Source organism: Girardinichthys multiradiatus, chromosome 5 (assembly GCF_021462225.1).
Source record: "Girardinichthys multiradiatus isolate DD_20200921_A chromosome 5, DD_fGirMul_XY1, whole genome shotgun sequence".
NCBI classification, from domain to species: domain Eukaryota; kingdom Metazoa; phylum Chordata; class Actinopteri; order Cyprinodontiformes; family Goodeidae; genus Girardinichthys; species Girardinichthys multiradiatus.
The window spans coordinates 18,820,187-18,837,669 of record NC_061798.1 but is presented as its reverse complement, the minus strand read 5'-3'; the positions used below and the strand labels follow the sequence as shown (position 1 = coordinate 18,837,669).

Below are 17,483 nucleotides of genomic sequence, written 5' to 3'. Positions count from 1 at the left end.
ATGCATGCGAGGTTAGCTTTCTGGTGACAGTGAAACATCACCCGGCAGTGCTTAAGTTTAACCTGACAGTTTGCTGCTGTGTTTACTTGGTTGCTGTGGATGCAGCGACTGGCAGACACCCGCTTGCCCCCAGCTGCTCCCTGTGCTTTCTAAAGAATCTACATTAGGGCCCAGTTGTTGCTTTTGGATGCCAGCAGGGGCTCTGATGTCACAGTTGTGACATGGGAAGAGTCAAGATTAATGGCCTTACCTGTATCAGCGAGGGAGTCTCGTGTTTAAACCGTCAAAGTACATCTTGTCTTTGCAGACCTTTGCTAAAATTGTCCGAGATGTGTTTTCTCGAAACCAAAATACATGTGTTTAAACATATTTAGAATCTGTCTGATAAATTGATCAAATTTACATGCTGAAATAATTTTTTAGTGATAGATTGTAGGAGTACAGTGTCGCTTGTAATATTCAATAGCTTTTATGTAAAAATTTATAAAAACTATGGGCTCATTTATACTGTTTAGTGGACACACAAAGTTCCATCTGTGATCAGAAATAAACTATAATTGATTCTGTTATGAGATGTTTTCAGACTGCAAGAAAGCAAGCACAATGTCGCTTACTTTGTTTGTGTCCTTTTACTGAGCCTTTTTTGATCCAGTTTTAGATGAGGTGCTGCCACTTGAGGAAGACAGCATTATGTGATGTAACTTAACCCACATAACACAAGTGTGCTGTGTCTGAGGCTGCATTAAAATGTGTCAGAGAAATGTTGACTTAACTTGCCTATATACCAGTATAACCCAGTTTTTAATATTAACCTGTTAATCAGACACAGATGATTGGACCAAGTGAAGCTTACAGTTTATTAAAGCTTTGTGAAATTAAGGAATTGTTGCTCTTTGTAAAAGTAATCATAACCCTATAACTATTTTATGTCACAGCCATAAACTTCTATGTGTTTTATTGGGTTTTGATTACCCAACATAAAGTGGAAGGAAAGTAAGCGCGGAAAAATCTGAAAAGTGTGGCTTGCATTTGTGTTCAGATCCTAAAAATTAATACTCGCTGTTTACTAAAAATACATCTGCAAGTCTCCTGGATTATGTCTGTGCCAAATTTCCACATCTTGGCATTGACAATATAGCCCCTTTTTCTTTGTAAAATTCCTCAAGCTCACTCAGATTTGGATGGACAACATCTACAACAGGGTCTACTTCAGTCTTGCAGAGCAACTATCCCACAACCTTAGGTGCATCCTTGCTCCGAATGACTAAATTATTCCTTAGCATGTCATGACGTTCTGCAGAGTCCTGGTAAAGAGCGATTCATTTGATTCGTAGGCTGGAGAAGAGAAGCATCTAAATGTTGCAGGATAGTAGCTCTCCAGGACTGTAGATGGAGACCCTTGATCTACAAGCATCGGTTTTAAGTTTTGCCAGTTTATAACTTGACTGGGCCTTACACATAAATATGCAATGATCCAAATCATTCCTATGTGTTTCTGGGACCAAATTACACATAAATGGCATCTGAAGGCAGATGATGGTACTGTACAGAAAAGAAAACTTGCATCCATGCAACATTTTCCTTCCAGTTTACAACGTTCCATTCAGCAAGCACAGTGCAAAATATGAAAAGGTTAATGCTTAATGAGCACATTTTATTGTCAGCAAATAACAAATTTAGTTGAATCCTAAACATGGAAACCAGTAAGAGTCAGATTTCAAACAATTTCAGCCATAGACATTTTGAAAAAAATACACCAAATTAATGAGTGGATGGCTTCACATTTTTGTACTTAAGTTACATAACAAATCTTGCAAGTACAAAGTAAACAACATTGTACCAATATTTATCTTGTCAGAGTTTTAAAGAACTAGATTACAACAAATACAATTAAAAACATTACTCTAATATTAGTTATTTAACATGTGTGGCTTAGGATACAGCAACATAATATGATAAACTGTTCATTATTATCAGCAAATTTATTTAAAAAATACAATATCAGTCAGAAAAGAGTAGTTTTGGTCTTGAAATGTTTTTTCCAGGTTCACCAATATTTACAGAACAAAATATACTTTATTGTATGTGCCCATCATAAATACAGTTTTCAAAGAAATCCAAAAACACAAAATGCGCAGAGTTCCCAATTTCTGACAAAAATATCAAATTAAAATGACTTAAATATAACTGGGTCATTTCACCCCTTCAACGATTCATATCCTAATTTTGTAGGCATGCTTTGCCAACCTCCTTCTGTAAAGAAATGATTCCTTACCAAAGTACTTAAAAAATGCGTAGCAGTTTTATTTATCATGCTAGTATAGTATGTATGATGAATTATGGAGATAAATAATCCTGAAAATTTTCTAATCTCATGTATAATTCAATTGTGTATAACTTTGTGGGCATTTTATTTTACAACTTCCTCCATTTATTGTGGTTCTGATCTCAGTCTGGGTCATTCCACTCTTAGAAAATATGATCAAACCAAATAACTTTGAGCATCCTCCAAGTGGTGCATCATTATTATAGGAGTCACATAGCACATTTTCTCACAGAAAACTATGAGTAAATTATTACGAAAATTACTTTAAATCCTTATTTGTGAAAAAAGGTAGAAAACTTCCTCAAGGCAGATACGACTGAGGTATGGTTAGAAAAGAACGCTCTGTGGCAAGATGACTGTTTTCTCAGCCAATTAAGACAGTTGGACACAATACAGCCAAAAATATAAAAGCACAACACAGTGAAGGGGCAAAATGACCAGCACCCCTTAAATATATAAAGGAATGTAAACGTGGCATATGTTGCTAAAAACATTCACCTTTCTTTTCACTTGATGATCTTTCATTGCATGAGAAATCGAGACCTGCTTTTTCAGTGTAAGCATGTGACAGCTGTCTCTAAATGTAGTAAACCCTTTGGTAGTGAATACATCCTGATGTCCTCTCTACCAGCTGGACTCAAAAACCCTTTTGCACATGTTGGAGTTCTCCTGATGGAGAGGGAACTCAGAGCCAGGCACATGCTGCTTTTTACCCTTTCGTGATGTGATGCTCTTCCCCGATGATACACTGTCATACCTGGCAAAGTAATCACTAAAAGAAGCAAGAATATAAAAATAAAATTTAAAGCTTGCATTAGATAACAGCAAGTCCCATATTTTGGGGTTTGTTTGATTGCTACCTGACAGGGAAGCCAGCCTTGTCCATCTGCATGCACACCAGGAAGGGGTATTCAGAGAACTGGACTGTGGTGATGAAGTCTAGTGAGGCTTCTGTTTCAAAGCTGACCTCCACACCTGTCCTCAAAAAGTCCATGTCCACCGTTACATTGCCAGTGACCACTAAGGCTCCTCTGAAAAGAGAACCAATTGATAGCAGTCAGCGAGATCTAAAAAAGGGGCAGACTAGGTCAATAAAAAGCTCAGTTTCTCTATTTTCTTAAAAACGGTGCATGTTGGAGTTTCATCAAAGAACAATTTCACTTGAAAGAATTTCTATATCGAATCCATACGTACATTTTGATTTCTACGCACATGACGCTCAGCTGTACAGCCATCTGTCTGAAACTTTCACCCGTTGTTGCCCCTTTCCCAGATTTTTTGAAACATGTTGCAAGCATCAAATTCAAAATGAGTGAATATTTGCACACAAAAAAATAAAGATTGAACATAAAATATCTAGTCTTTGTAGTGTATTCATGTGCATATTAGGTTGAACAGGATTCGCAGATTATTGGATTCTGTTTTTATTTACGTTTTACACAACGTCCAAACTTCTTTGGACTTAGGGTTGTACCTAACCAGGCTGTTTTATTTACCTCATGTCTCAAATCAAGATGCAGAAAAACCTCAGCCTCTCTAACTTTGCCTGGGGGGACAAGCCTTGACAAAGAGGCCAGTGTGGTTTGGTCTTGCCCTATAGATAGCCATCCAGTCTATTATCAGAACTGAAGAGGTACAACTATGCTGGTTCATTCACCTGCCTCTGCCATTCACATGCACACAATAACCCTAAAGTCAGATTCAAAGATGTGACTTGGTATAGTTCACAAAAGCATCCAGTCTAAGTGACCCTCTAACAAGTTGCACTGATTGCAGTCATTTAGTACATTTAAATAGCTCTTGTTCTTTACTCAGTGTATAACATAAATTTGAATTAAACTAGCATTAATCAGGCCAGCCCTGGAACCGCATTTTAAGGTTTAAATTCTTGTGTGTTCCTCTTAAGCCCTGTTTCATCATCCGAGCCACCTGATTCCAAAGTGATGATGTGCTCCGTTTTCAGCAGCTACCGTTCTGCGTTAACTGTAGCGATTTTAAAATAGAGAAGCAGACACAACCGATGTTGCCGGCACACGACAAAGGATCCTGGAGTGAGGCACAATCCTGGAGCATGCCAAGAGAGCTGGTGGAACAGATGAATCAGGCGGTACTTATAGACCTGTTAAAGTTCAGATAAATCCAGCATCAACAGAAATCCTTTCGCAACTGAGTGACAGGATCCTCTAAAATTACCTCTAGAATTTTCTGAACGTCAGCAAGGCCTTTGACCTATGAGTGCCTTACGTCATACAGTACATAAAGGTGTTCTTTGACTTGGGTGAGTTAATCCATACGTTTCTGTGATGGTACTTTGGCCAGGACCCACACACATACAACATAACATACGTTTTTTGATAATGCAAGCTGTTAATATTATGATCTTAGACTGGTACCTGTTATTGACGCTGGTCTTTGACTCTCTGTACCACAGGCTTATCTCCATCCCCCCAGAAATATCAATGGCTAAGCCTCCTTGAAACTCTGCGCTCGCCTTCAGACCTGACTGAAGCTGGATGACCTGCAGGACGACAAATCAAAAGAAATTTCACAACAGTGGAATGCCAAAAAGAGGCTTCTCTGTCCTACCGTCACAAATGTAAACAAATAGGCAAACTCCACTGGGCCTTTACTCTGAAACTGTGCACTTTGGTCAGGTGAGACCAAGACTGAGTCTTTCAGCAATGACTACTTCAGGTGGGTGTGTCCAAACAAAAGGATAAATATATGGAGAGTCACCTCGTGCACACTTGTTAGTACAGTGGAGCATCTGTGATGCTGTGGCCCCGTTTCTCTTTCAAATACCTTGGGGTTTTTGTTTGAGAGCACCACAACATGAACTCCTTGAAATACCAGGAAACTGCTGGTGGGTCATTATGGATCTTTCTGCATGATAGCTGAATTTATTTTAAGCATTTTTCCGCACTTTCGGAGGCGCCAATAAATATGGCCAGAACCAAATCAGCACTACATAACTTACTGTGATTGACATTCAGATAGTGTTGAACCGTTTAGATTTAAACAACTTCTTTAGCAGGAACTGTAACAGAAAAGCCACAGAAGTCAAAATGGACAACCTCTTTTCAGAAATAAGACAATAATGGCTTCAACAGCCTTTTAAAGTGATAGCATTCAGACAAGTGTAATGCTAAAGCTGCTGGGGGCTTGACACGGAAATACCAAAGCTATGGTGAGAGGAGCTGCATATGCACCATATTTGTGAATTAATAGACACTTTATAGTGCACATGTTAAAAATGGTTTGTGAAAGGCTTTTTCTGATCTGCCTTTGCTAACGAGCTTGATAAGTTATATTTAACTCCATTATTGTTGTTTTTTAAAAAAGGAATAAACATGGACTTTTATGATATTGTTATGAACAATTACTGTTGATTTTACATAAATGTTTTGAATAGATTTCAACTTTAAAAATACACAAACAATCTGCCTTCACAATCCGTGTACCTCGGAGTGATCGGTCAGGAGGATGAGTCCTTTCACCACGTTCATTGGTTCCCCGGTCATGGAGAACATTTTGGCCATGAGGTCACTGTAACCCTTGAAGAACGTGACGGGTCGCAGCTGTACATCAAACAGCAGAGCTGACATACCAGCAAAAGACTCCAGGTCCTCCTCCCCTTCATCAGCAGTGGCAGCGATCAGGGACTCCAGACCCTGAGCCTCAATCGCCACCTGACAGGCAAAATCAATATCAGAACAGATATTTAGAACAAACCAGCTTTTCACCAAAATAAAAATAAAATTTGTGTGTCCTTGTGTGTGCACCTGCAGTCCATGTAGCATTGAACCTTGACTTGAACCATAAATATTCATGTTGCTTCTTCTGAGGATCCCAGAGCCCGAGTACAGGATGTCCAAACTGTATGTGGAGGTCACATCAGGAGATTCTGTGGAAACAGTGTTTTTTTTTCTTTTTGTTATTCATTTAAGAGTTAAATAAAATGTCCTTGTGTGTTGTCAAAATGTGATAATTTTGCCAGCTTTGATTTTCCTATTTTCACCAATTTGTGGCCTGTAGAAATCATATCGCAAGTAATTGCAGTGACTTGCAAAAGCATCCATAACTTTTAAATGTTTGTCACATTTTGCAACATTAAAACCAAAAACCTTAATATATTTAACAGGGATTTTATACAGCACATTAACACAAAGTCACAAATATATATAGTGGAAAGGGATACAGGGTTTTTCAATTTTATTACTGGTAAGAATCTGAGTGTGGCATTTAAATGTATTCGTCACCCTTTTAATCTGGTACCGATAAATAAAACCCAGCTTCGCCATCCAGGTGAACAATGTCAGAGATTTAATGGTTTATATAAAAGCATATTCACATCCAGGCCTAAATCCCATTTAAAATCTGTGGCAAGACTTGAAAACTGATGTTCAGACACTTTCTATCCAACCTGACTGAGCTTGAGCTACTTCGCAAAAAAGAATGGGCAGAAATTTCAGTCCTTAGATGTTTACAGTTCATAGATAGCTGGTAAAGACTTACAGCTGTTATGTGCAACTTTATGTTTGTCTGTCACCCAGTAAAATACATTGAAGCTTGACAGAAAGTACAAAAAAAACACAATCAAAGGTTATGAATACTTTTGCAACGCACCTTACAACATTTTTTGAAAAGAAAACCCAAACCGTTTTTTCCAGTTACTTACGGGCCATGAACCCTGAAAATGCAGACGATGATCCAACTTTAGCGAAGCGATCATAGTTATGGGAAATCATGTCCTCCAAAGCTTTTCGTACAATTTTGCTGGAGAAATACAAGGAGTTCATGTTATTAGACTATTATTATGCTCTATGTATGTGTTTATTTTTATTGTTTCTTAGATTGACTGCTTTGTCAGTTTTGTCAATCTGGGGTGAGGTATACCACACCTGGCAGGCATTTGGAAGCGAAGGATGTCCTGGATCTTCGACAGCATGTACTTGTTCATCTCATGCGGCAGGTTTCCGATGGACAGAAGCAGATTTTTTACCTCGATGTATGAGGGGTTGCTACTGAGGATGACATCAGCAGCAGCAGCTCTCACGTTCTTCTCATAAATTCGCCTGTTCTGGTGATAAACCCTGTTCACTGTCTGTTTGACCTGGAAGGTAACAAGAAGAAAAATAAAAAAAGGGTTTGGGGTCAATCTTCTTACCTGCACATGAGTAAAACCCATAAAATGAGCTGTGATGTTTGCTGTGGTTTACCTTAGGGTTAATGAGGCTGACATCATATCTCTCCAGGGCAGTGAGAGCAATGATGCTGTAAGATCCCACCTCTGACTCTGCAAACTTGGTGAGGATGGGAATGGCCTCAGGGAGCAGAGAGTTCTTCAGTGCCAGAAGGTACGTCTGGACCTCAGACTCAACCTGTGTGCTTTCTGGACCTTCTAAAATCATCTTCTTCACCTGCACCACTGTCTAAAAGGAAACGTGTATAAATAAAGCATCTTTCCAAATAACTGTGCACATTCTGGCAACATAAACAAGTTTACAACAAAGGATGAATATTTGTTTACTTTAACTTGTTTAAATGATCTTCTTGGAAGCTCACCGGTAAATCGCAGCTTCCTTTCAGACACAGCTTACGGACCAGAGCTCCCATAATAATCACCACTGATTCCTTGATATCTGTGCTGCCGATCTTTCCTTTAGCAATGTTCTAAAAACACAAAGAGACTTGTTGAAGTTAACTGAAAAGTACTGTACTTACAGAACCTTGGGAATATATTTATACAACTTTTTCTTTTTGTTGACCACAAACCTCAGTAAACGTTATTGAGGTTTAATGGGATAGACCACATATAAGAGTATAATTGTGAAGTGGAAGAAAAAGGATACAAAATTTCTAATTTGTTTATTAATAAAAATGATAAGGATGGGATGCATTTCTATTCAGGCACAGTTACACTGATACCCCTAAAAATAAAGTAAAATGCACTGCAAACATTTACCTCTAGAAGTCATCTAACTAGTAATTGCAGACGTCCTATGGATACTTTATATAGTATGATACACATATTATAGGTATATTCCAGCTTTCTGTGAAGGCCTCAGAGGTTTGTTGAAGAACATTAGTGAACTAAGCATAATAGTGACCAAGGAACACATCAGATACATCAGGGAGAAGGTTGTGGAGAGGTTTAAAGCAGAGTTAGGTTATAAAACAGAGTTCCAAGCCATGAACATCTCACCATGTATGGCTAGATTAATCATTTATAAATAAAAATAGTATGACACCCCTGCAAACCTACTAACACAAGGCCATTTACCTAAACTAACGAGCTGGGCAAAGAACATTGGGCAGAGAAGCAGCCAAGATGCACATGTTCACGCTGGAAGAAATGTCGACAGGACAACTACTAGTAATGCACTACTAAAATATGGCCTTTATTGAAGAATGACATGACAAACATTTCGAAAGAAAACTATTAAAAAAATACCCATTTGCCTAATCTTTCAAAAACCATGTACCAGACACAACAAACATATAGGAGGTGCTCTAGTAACATGAGAAAAAAAATGTTTTTGGCCAAAAAGTATGTGTGGCACATTACACTGAACACATCCTCCTCACATTGAAACATGGTGGTGGCACCATTATGCTGTGGAGACAGTATTGTAGGGAAGATGTGTGGGCCTGATTCACAGCAGTCCAGGAAGAAAACCCATTAGAAGATGAAAAAGGCAAACCTCAGAAGAGATGAAAGTGTAATTCTACAAAGTTTTGACTCAGTGATCTGATTGAATGTGAAACGTGAGCCTTGTATTGCAGTTTCATTTTTTCCAAAAACATTTTAAAAATCATGTAACATTTTTCTTTTTGGTTTCACACATGTCAAAGATCTGCACTACACTTACCAGCAGAGCCTGGAGCATTCTCTCGTTGGGATGTGAGGCAAAGCCACATGCATAGAGAAAACGCTCCTGCAGAACCAAACCCTTCCCATCGGTGAAATTAAGAAACTCAAGCATGGCATCCAGAGATGCAGGAGTTTGAGAAGAGGTCACAGCATCTACCACCTGAGGTCTGACAGAAGTAGAAAGTAATGCTGACACTTTGGTAAGATGGTTGTGTTCGCAAATTCTTACAATTTAACATTTGAGTAACCTACAGTCTTTAAGTAAGTGTGAGACGTAGGGAAATAAAATCTATAAAAGGAAGGAGGATATGGTTTACAGGGTTGTCTTGCTGGCACTTTTCAGCACTTTGAGGATCTCGTCCTTGGACGCCTTCCTAATGCTCTGGACGAGGCCCAGGAAGCTGCGAGGAGCCGTGGCTTTGGACAGGCTTGCTGGCTCCAGCTGCTTCTTCACTGCCTGCCAATGTTCAAAGAGCTAAGAGGGGGAAGCATAGAGGGCAGAAAAGGATTAGAGGACATATCATCTTCAGTCAGTGTTCCAAGTACAAAAATACACTGTCTGATTAGTACTACACTGCGATAAAAAGTATTTTTGTCATAAAGACTTATCCAACTATTTTCCCACAGTCAGAGAATGCACAAAAAACAAGATTAGACCTGAAGAAGAATCACAATGACTCATGTACCATTCTTTTCTTTTTAAATCAGAGCATTAAATAAAATTGCTGTTTAGCTGCTACCATCATGAGTACCTGATGGCAAGCATTTAAAATAGGATACAGCTACAAAAAGACATTTTAGGAGCTGCTTAAAGGACGTAAGCCTATCATTTGAACAACTCTTTATTTACCAGTTGTCGTGGGCTTTGTTTCCATGCTGGAAGTTAATAACTATGTAATAATTTAAAAAAAGTAGCCAACAGTGCAGCTGTATTGTAAAATATAGCAACAGTGAGCGGAAGTGTCTAAAAGTATCTTTTCTACACACAAGCAATTAGCATTTTAAAATTATTTACCTGCTTTTAAAAACATTGGAAAGTTCAATAGTGATTTATTTTGTTTAATAATTTCAAATCTTCTAGAAAGTTTTCTGGCTCTAAAACATCATATTTACCCAGTAAGGAAATGTTAAAGATTCCTTATGGCTTTCAGGAAGTCAAATAAATGAACGAACTGTTGACACCTTGCAGTACTTTAAAAACCAAGCCATCTCTGTGTACAATTATAAGGTGAAGCTGTATTATGTGAAAACGAACATGTACTCACTGACGGACAGCCTTTGCATTGGGTTTTTAGCTTCTCAGGAACAATTCCAACAGCTGCCAGTTTGCCATCTATTGACTTGACAACCCCAGCGACATCTTTTCCAGCCACCTCAAGTGGTCCAGCCTCTTTACCTACCAGCAGCAGGGTTTGTCTGGGAAACAGCAATATGCACATATGGAGTTTTCATTCACAGGACAACAGGGCTAATTATAAGGTTCCATACTGTACAGTTTTTTATATTTTCTATAGATGATTTTAAACAATTTGAAAACCAATAAAAAAAACCTGTTGCACATATCACATTTGATTTCTTGTAGATCACCCTAAATTACATTGTTACCTGGATACAATTTTAGCAGCAGTGGATCGGCGAGCATCAACGGCCAGAGAGTGAGTTTCTTCAGCCACGGCTGACTGAATGAAACCATCTTCAAGTTTAAACACTGTAACAGAACTGGACTTCCTGCTTACACCCAATACCTGAATGGGAGCAGAAATCAGATAACATTTAAACAATCCATAACGTTATTCATTCCATTATTCTTTTTTTAAGATGAGGAGTTGTTCTGGATGCTGACTAACCTTACTATGTGTGGTAAATCCGATATCTGAAGTTTTACAAGTTTCCAGGAGTTTGGTTCTTGTAACTTGACCTTCTGTTGCTTGATACTGAACCGTACACCTCCCAGACACATCATTCTGTGTGAATACAGTGTTTGAGTTTGTTTACCTTTTTGCAAGCATAAAAAAATTATATAATCAATTCTGATAAAATAATTCCAATGCTCTTCACCTCAACAACCTTCCCGGTATGGGTCTGAAACTGCAGTAAGCTGGTGATGCCTCTTTTTAGATTCTTGATGGTTGCAGGTTCTGCCCAGTAGGAGTAGAAAGCTTTGGTCTGCATGGGATGTGTAAAAAAAAAGCAACACGTTAAAACGAAAAATATGTTTTGAAATAATATGTATCAAAACTTTGACCAATAGAAAAACACTAGTGCATTGTTGTGACATCAGACACTATTTACATTATATATTACTCTCTGGAGTCCAAACCAAAAACACACTTGGACTGCCACAGCATTACCGCCTCTATTCACTGAATGAGTCAGTCATAGCTACTCATAGCTAGATGGCAGATCTTCTGACTCTCAGAAGATCTGCCATCTACTTCTAACTGAGGCTAAGAACAATAATAATAATTTTAAAAAATCAACCATATATAAGGACACTTTAAGGAAATGATCATCAGAACATATTTTGCTACTGAACCTCTAATGGTAACAAAATACCTATCTTGGCAATGAGTGTGCTTTGTGCCATTTAACTGCAATATAATGATCATTAGTCAAATTAGGAGTATAAACTTGACTGCTAACTTTTCATAGTAAACTGTTGAGACCATGACTGGCGGTAATGGTAATTCACTAATAGTCTCTAAAGGATATCCCTTTTATGGTATTTACAATTTAAACTTATTTTGCAAATGAGGCAAATATAAATATGAGACTGAGTGTATTCTAAGTATTAAATATATCGAATTATTGACAAAATTTGATTTCTACTTGACACAAATTGGCAAGCACAAAGATGTCCTTTCGCCTCTGGCATATGTTGTTCTCTAAAAGCTATGTTATAATAAAAGAAACTTAAAATATAAGAATATAAAAGATAAAAATAAAAAATATGACCTTGATTTTGCTGTTAAAAAAAAAACTAAACAAGAAGAAAAACACATCATAGTTTTGCCACGTCACCCACCAGCATTTGTTTAGAGACAAAATGAAACACAAAGTTGCAGTGAGTAAAATAAAATTTACTGGAATTAAAACACTTTTGAAAACTATTGTAGGTGCACAAGTCCCTTTAAAACTGTGTATAGGCTACTGTTCATAATGAAGAAGTCACCCCACAAACTTCTTCAAACAGGGGTTTGGTTTAACTCAGTGACACACAGTGTCCTGGTAATGAATGTAGAAAGCAGTCATTTACATCACCCTACAATGTTTCCTTTACAGTATGATGTTTATTTTTGGTACTCAGTCACAATATCACATTGGACCTCCATAAATAGGCTGTCTGCTGCTACTGTGTGTTATTCCTCCCCCTCCCTGACATTGGTATAAATAATCCAATAACACAAGTGGAAACTCATCTGTCTGTTTGACTGACAAACAGAACGGAGCAAACCTTAAAATCACTGCCAGCACTGTAGAAAAGGCTGGAAGTCAAATGGATGGCATTTTCTCAAAGAAAATCATTTAGAAAAGTTCTTGAGTATGGTGTAAGAGCTGCTTATTGTGGGATAAAGTATTTTTAAATCTTTTAAAAAGGTCTGCTCTAAGCTATGGAAGAACAAACTGTTACTTGCAAGGCAGTAGGAAAGCTTTGGCAGAGACTGATTTTTAGGCATTTCCCAAGCTTTAAAGCAGCTTACTGCAGATATAAGTAGCAGGTTTCTAAACAGTAGTTAGATAATATGACAATTTATTATCTTAAACCATGTTATTTTACTTTGAAGAAATAATCTTGTTTTGTAATATCCTGAACAGAAAGATGACAGATCAAAGGCAAATCCAACAAAGTACACTGTACATCCTAAATAAACTGTGCTAATGACAAATAATTATAAATTCTTTTCAATTATTATATTTCTGTTAAAAAAAATGTGAGAAATAAAACTACATTAGTTTTTTGAAGAAGGTGACCAGCCAGCCTCTTGAGCCTTTTAAAGACAATTTATGTAAATCCAAAATACAGATAAAAAAAAAAAAAACAAGTACAGAAATAGAGAGCTGGAAAAACTTACTAGGTTGCTTGTAAAGGGAAAAAAAAAAAACATGGTCTTGATCTAAAATGCAAATGATCAAATCAGATAGCAAGTTTTAATAAAAACAATGCATTTACTATAACTTTTAAATAATGTTGCACTGAGTAATCCGCTGGTGACAGGGATTTGATGATTTTTTGTGTGGTGGCCTATTACAGATTAAATGGCCATTTGGAAACATCTAAATCTTATTATTTAGTTTTGGTTTTTTTTAGAATCAGTAAAAACAACATATTTAAGATCTATCAGGTCTTGCTGACAGCACTCCAGAGTGTGGGTGCTGTTACTGAGTGAAGAAGTCTCAAAGTTAGCCATTTTCAGTGTCAGTGAGGTGTTCAAAATTCAGTCAGAGAAATCACAGAGGAGTAAGAAACTATTTTAAGGGTTGAGTATTTTCTATACGTTAGGACATCGTCTGTGGTTAAATTAGGTTGCAGGAGCGCAAGATAATGGAACGGCCAGGGTAAAGCAATCTGTCCCTTTTCAAGTTGTCCACCATGGAAAATGCTGGATTTGGAAATGTTGGCATCAATTGAGAAATATCACAGTTATGGTAAAAATCTAAAATTATTTCAGGGCATAGGAAACAAGACTGAAATTTTAGCAGCACCAACCCTGCCAATATAAAATACTGGAGGCAGTTTAAATATGTTCTTATCTAGTCTTCTCTCGTACACACAGTGTGACGTAGCCTCTTGTCAATATATAAGTTTTGAATGCTCAGGGTAAAAAATCTGGAAAAATATTTTATGTTCTTATGTATCATCCTACAATATAATTTGACAGCTAATCTGGAATCAACTAAAAATACATAATGAGCTTTACAAGAAAAACAGATCTGGAATTAAACAAAAAAATTGATTGGAGTAGAACTACTTTTGAACATTTTAATTAAGGCTCAACATCTTTTTTAACTTTTTTAGAACCAGCAAAAGTCTTGAATGGAATTAATAAATAACAATAAAACATTTCAAATACAAAATCTTTTACCGACAACATTAAGTCCTCCTTTAAAGTTTACGTCATTTCAGATTCTATGTACATCTGGACTCAAGAGGCTGTCAAAGACACTAACATAATTCACACTAATATTTTACCTCAGTCAGATAATCTTCCATCACCCTACAGTCTTTCTTTTACTATGACTCATTCATAAATTCAGACATTGATCTTCTGAACCAGCTGACCTTTGATAAACACACACATTTCAGGTATTTCCCCTGCCAGCATCATCACTTTAACACAGTAAAAAAAAAAAACACACTTTATAATGCTCTGAAGACAACTGTCTGGCTTTCCTCCACCCCCGCACATGCCTGCGTATTAGTAACAGTGTACTACTGATAACTTTTCTTAAGATTACTCTCTGGCTTTAGTAAAAGGTGTGTTATATCTAGGGTCACAAACGTATCTGAACACTATCTTTAATATCGTTGCAAGAAATTGTAGGCTAATTCTTAAATAATTGGCAGTGTTGATGTTCTCACCTTTCCATTTTTCAGATGCACCAGGAAAGGTTTTGTCAGAGCTGCTAGTTTGGTTTTTCCCAAGATGCTTTCGGTTGTGGATCCATGGAGGACGCTGTTCCTGTCTGACCGCTGAGACACAGGCTCAATCTGCACATTTGAGATCTGTTAAAGAGAGTAACCTCTTTTAAGAAAAAGCATCGAAAGTGTTTTTATTAAGAAAGCAACCCTTATTTTAAAAAAAAAAAAAAATCATGCAGGTAACTTTTGGCCCCACATACAGCCAGCTGAATCAGCTGGTCGTCCTTGTTGCTCGGATCTCTCCGAACTAGATTAATGTTGACGTCGGTTGAGATTCTGTAGCCAGCGCTGCCATCCTTTGACCCCCGAGCCTTGTCCAGCAGGAGCTCGGTGGTGTAGCTGAATTTGTACAGCTGGTTGTTGTTCAGTCGGGGCCCAGCAGCAGCAGCAGCACCTGAAAAAACAGGAAATGTAGATCAAAACAAATTCATAACGATAGGGCGCTACAATGAAACTCTCAGCTTTGCCAACTTATCACTGTTAAGGTAAAATTACTATTTAGTATATGAAACTGAAGAGCAATTTAGTTATTTATGTTTCTAGAAATGTATGGTTGTTTGTGGAATTCTAAACTAATTAAGATGCTAAAAAACCAAACCCACTTTTCCAGCTCAACATAGAGGTCTTTCAATCTTCCACCCGTCACAACTATTTGCAGTTTAGGCATTACATAAATGAAGTGTCTGATTACAAAATACCTACTAATCTTGATTTTCTGTCCTTAAAATCTCATGTTGAGGAATTGGTAAAGAAATGTGGGTAAAATTCGGTTTCTTTCTCAAAATAAAAGGCATGTCTTTATTTTTAATACTAAGAAAAGACTTTCCTTGCAACTTTTATGTATTTACATGGATTTATATGAAGACCTCTTCTCTGTGCATAAATGTTCTCTTCACAGTCAAACACAAAGCTTCAGACTTATCACAACCTTCAAAACTGACTCAACTTTGTGGGTTTAATTCTTGTGTAGGATGATCTGCTTTGTCGGTGTACAGATGGAACCACTGACATGTTCTTATTTAAAAAGCTATCTTCACAACAAATGTCATCTGAAGGCATTTGGCAGATTTAGAGTTAAATAAATCTTTTAATTGGACCAACATATTTCTTCTTAATTGACGTAATATTAACATTTTGGAGTGGCTCAGCCAGAGTCCCAACTTGAAGCTGAAAGAATCTGAGAGCGACTAAAGATTAGGGTGATGAGAAGGAGGCCATCCAACCGTAAAAACTTCGAGCTCATCCTCAAAAATAAATCACAAAAATACCAGTGGAAACATGCAAAATCCTGATCAGCAGTTATTAGAAGGGGGTTTGATTGCTGCAATGTTAATAAAGATTTTTCCTCTGATTATTGTAAGGGTAGAAATTATTTTCGACATAAGATTTTGTAATAAAATGTACATGAAAACAGATAATTCTTTTAAAAACGGATGCTTCTTTTACATTGTTCTATCAGAAATAAACTTCTTGGTGAAATGAAAATAATAATTTTAGATATAATATTTCGGGCTTAACTGTAATTCAGACACCTCTTTTTAGGACTTACTCCTTGTTCTTTTTCATCTCTTCGTATTTTTCAGAAGTGGACAAGGAGCTGTTTCAATCATTGAACTGGGTGTGTTTCGGGTGAGAGGAGATAATCTGCTGCATTAATGACAAACCTCCTGATAGATGTGCCATTTAGCCATGAAGGAAATCAGAAGTGACTGACGTGTCACTTTCTGATTTCATCACTGCTCGGCTGCGCTCAGTTACACCAAATGTAATTCAGGATTAAGTTTGCTATATCAACCGCCTTAAATATTTCAGGGACTTCAAAAGTAAACTAACAGTAGGGTAATCTTATACTTTTAGTTGCATCGTTCTGATTGTTTTTTCCCAGTATTGGTTTTCAAGCTCTTCTCAGATCTGAGCTCCCACTTTGACCATGCATATGATGGTGATTCTAAACCAGGATCCATTCATTCAGTCACTTTTTTTCCTCCCAAGTCCAGACTCAAATACACGAAGCTTGAAAATATTAAAACTACTCAAAGTCAACAACTTCCAAGTTCTCAAAGTGTCGAAGTAAGAATCGTTTTGCAGGCTCAGATTGAACCAGCTGTCTTTGTCTCACGAGAAATCTCATTCAGCTGTCATTTAAAATCTGAACATCCCAACAGCCCACGAACTCACCTTTGGCAGAGGCTGCGACAGAGGTGGCCGCGCAAAGCAAAAACACAGCCAGAGAAAACATTGTGCGTCCTCCTCTCCCCTGCAGCCAGGTGATCCAAACCCACACAGCAGCTGAAGTGGCACCAAAGAAAAGGCCAAAAAGAAAAAGCAAAGCGAGCCAGAGCCTCTGGTGTTCTGCTTTATCTGAGGGGAGGGCAGACTCCAAACTCCACGCTCGAGTACTAAGTACGAGATAACCCGCAGATCATTAACCCAAGCAGCACAGATTTAACAGGAACTGCCGCTGTCGATAGATGCGCATGCAGCCAGGTGGGTCATTTTTTTAATGCAGCGAGGCCATGTGATCGATTAATCAGCCCAATCATGGAGCTTAATCTGCGTGCTTTGCCTCAGCACAAAAACGAGATCAGCCACACATTTTTTTTTTTTTTTTTTAGCTTTAAGTACAGAACACACACATCATA

The 17,483-nt window shown here is 37.6% G+C and overlaps 1 protein-coding gene across 1 annotated transcript; it reads right to left on the bottom strand.

Annotated features, from left to right (window-relative positions):
- Positions 1–1,625: 1,625 nt before the first annotated feature.
- On the bottom strand, positions 1,626–17,240 carry LOC124868553 (microsomal triglyceride transfer protein). The gene is made up of 18 exons (XM_047365956.1): positions 17,020–17,240; positions 15,042–15,235; positions 14,782–14,925; positions 11,259–11,366; positions 11,048–11,164; positions 10,806–10,945; positions 10,466–10,616; positions 9,518–9,675; positions 9,199–9,367; positions 7,892–7,999; positions 7,546–7,758; positions 7,228–7,439; positions 7,005–7,102; positions 6,109–6,230; positions 5,788–6,015; positions 4,720–4,844; positions 3,187–3,357; positions 1,626–3,098 (listed from the first exon to the last, which is right to left on the bottom strand). Exons 1-18 carry the CDS (start codon positions 17,078–17,080, stop codon positions 2,951–2,953), a joined length of 2,667 nt encoding a protein of 888 aa, XP_047221912.1. The 5' UTR covers positions 17,081–17,240; the 3' UTR covers positions 1,626–2,950.
- Between the last annotated feature and the right edge of the window lie 243 nt (positions 17,241–17,483).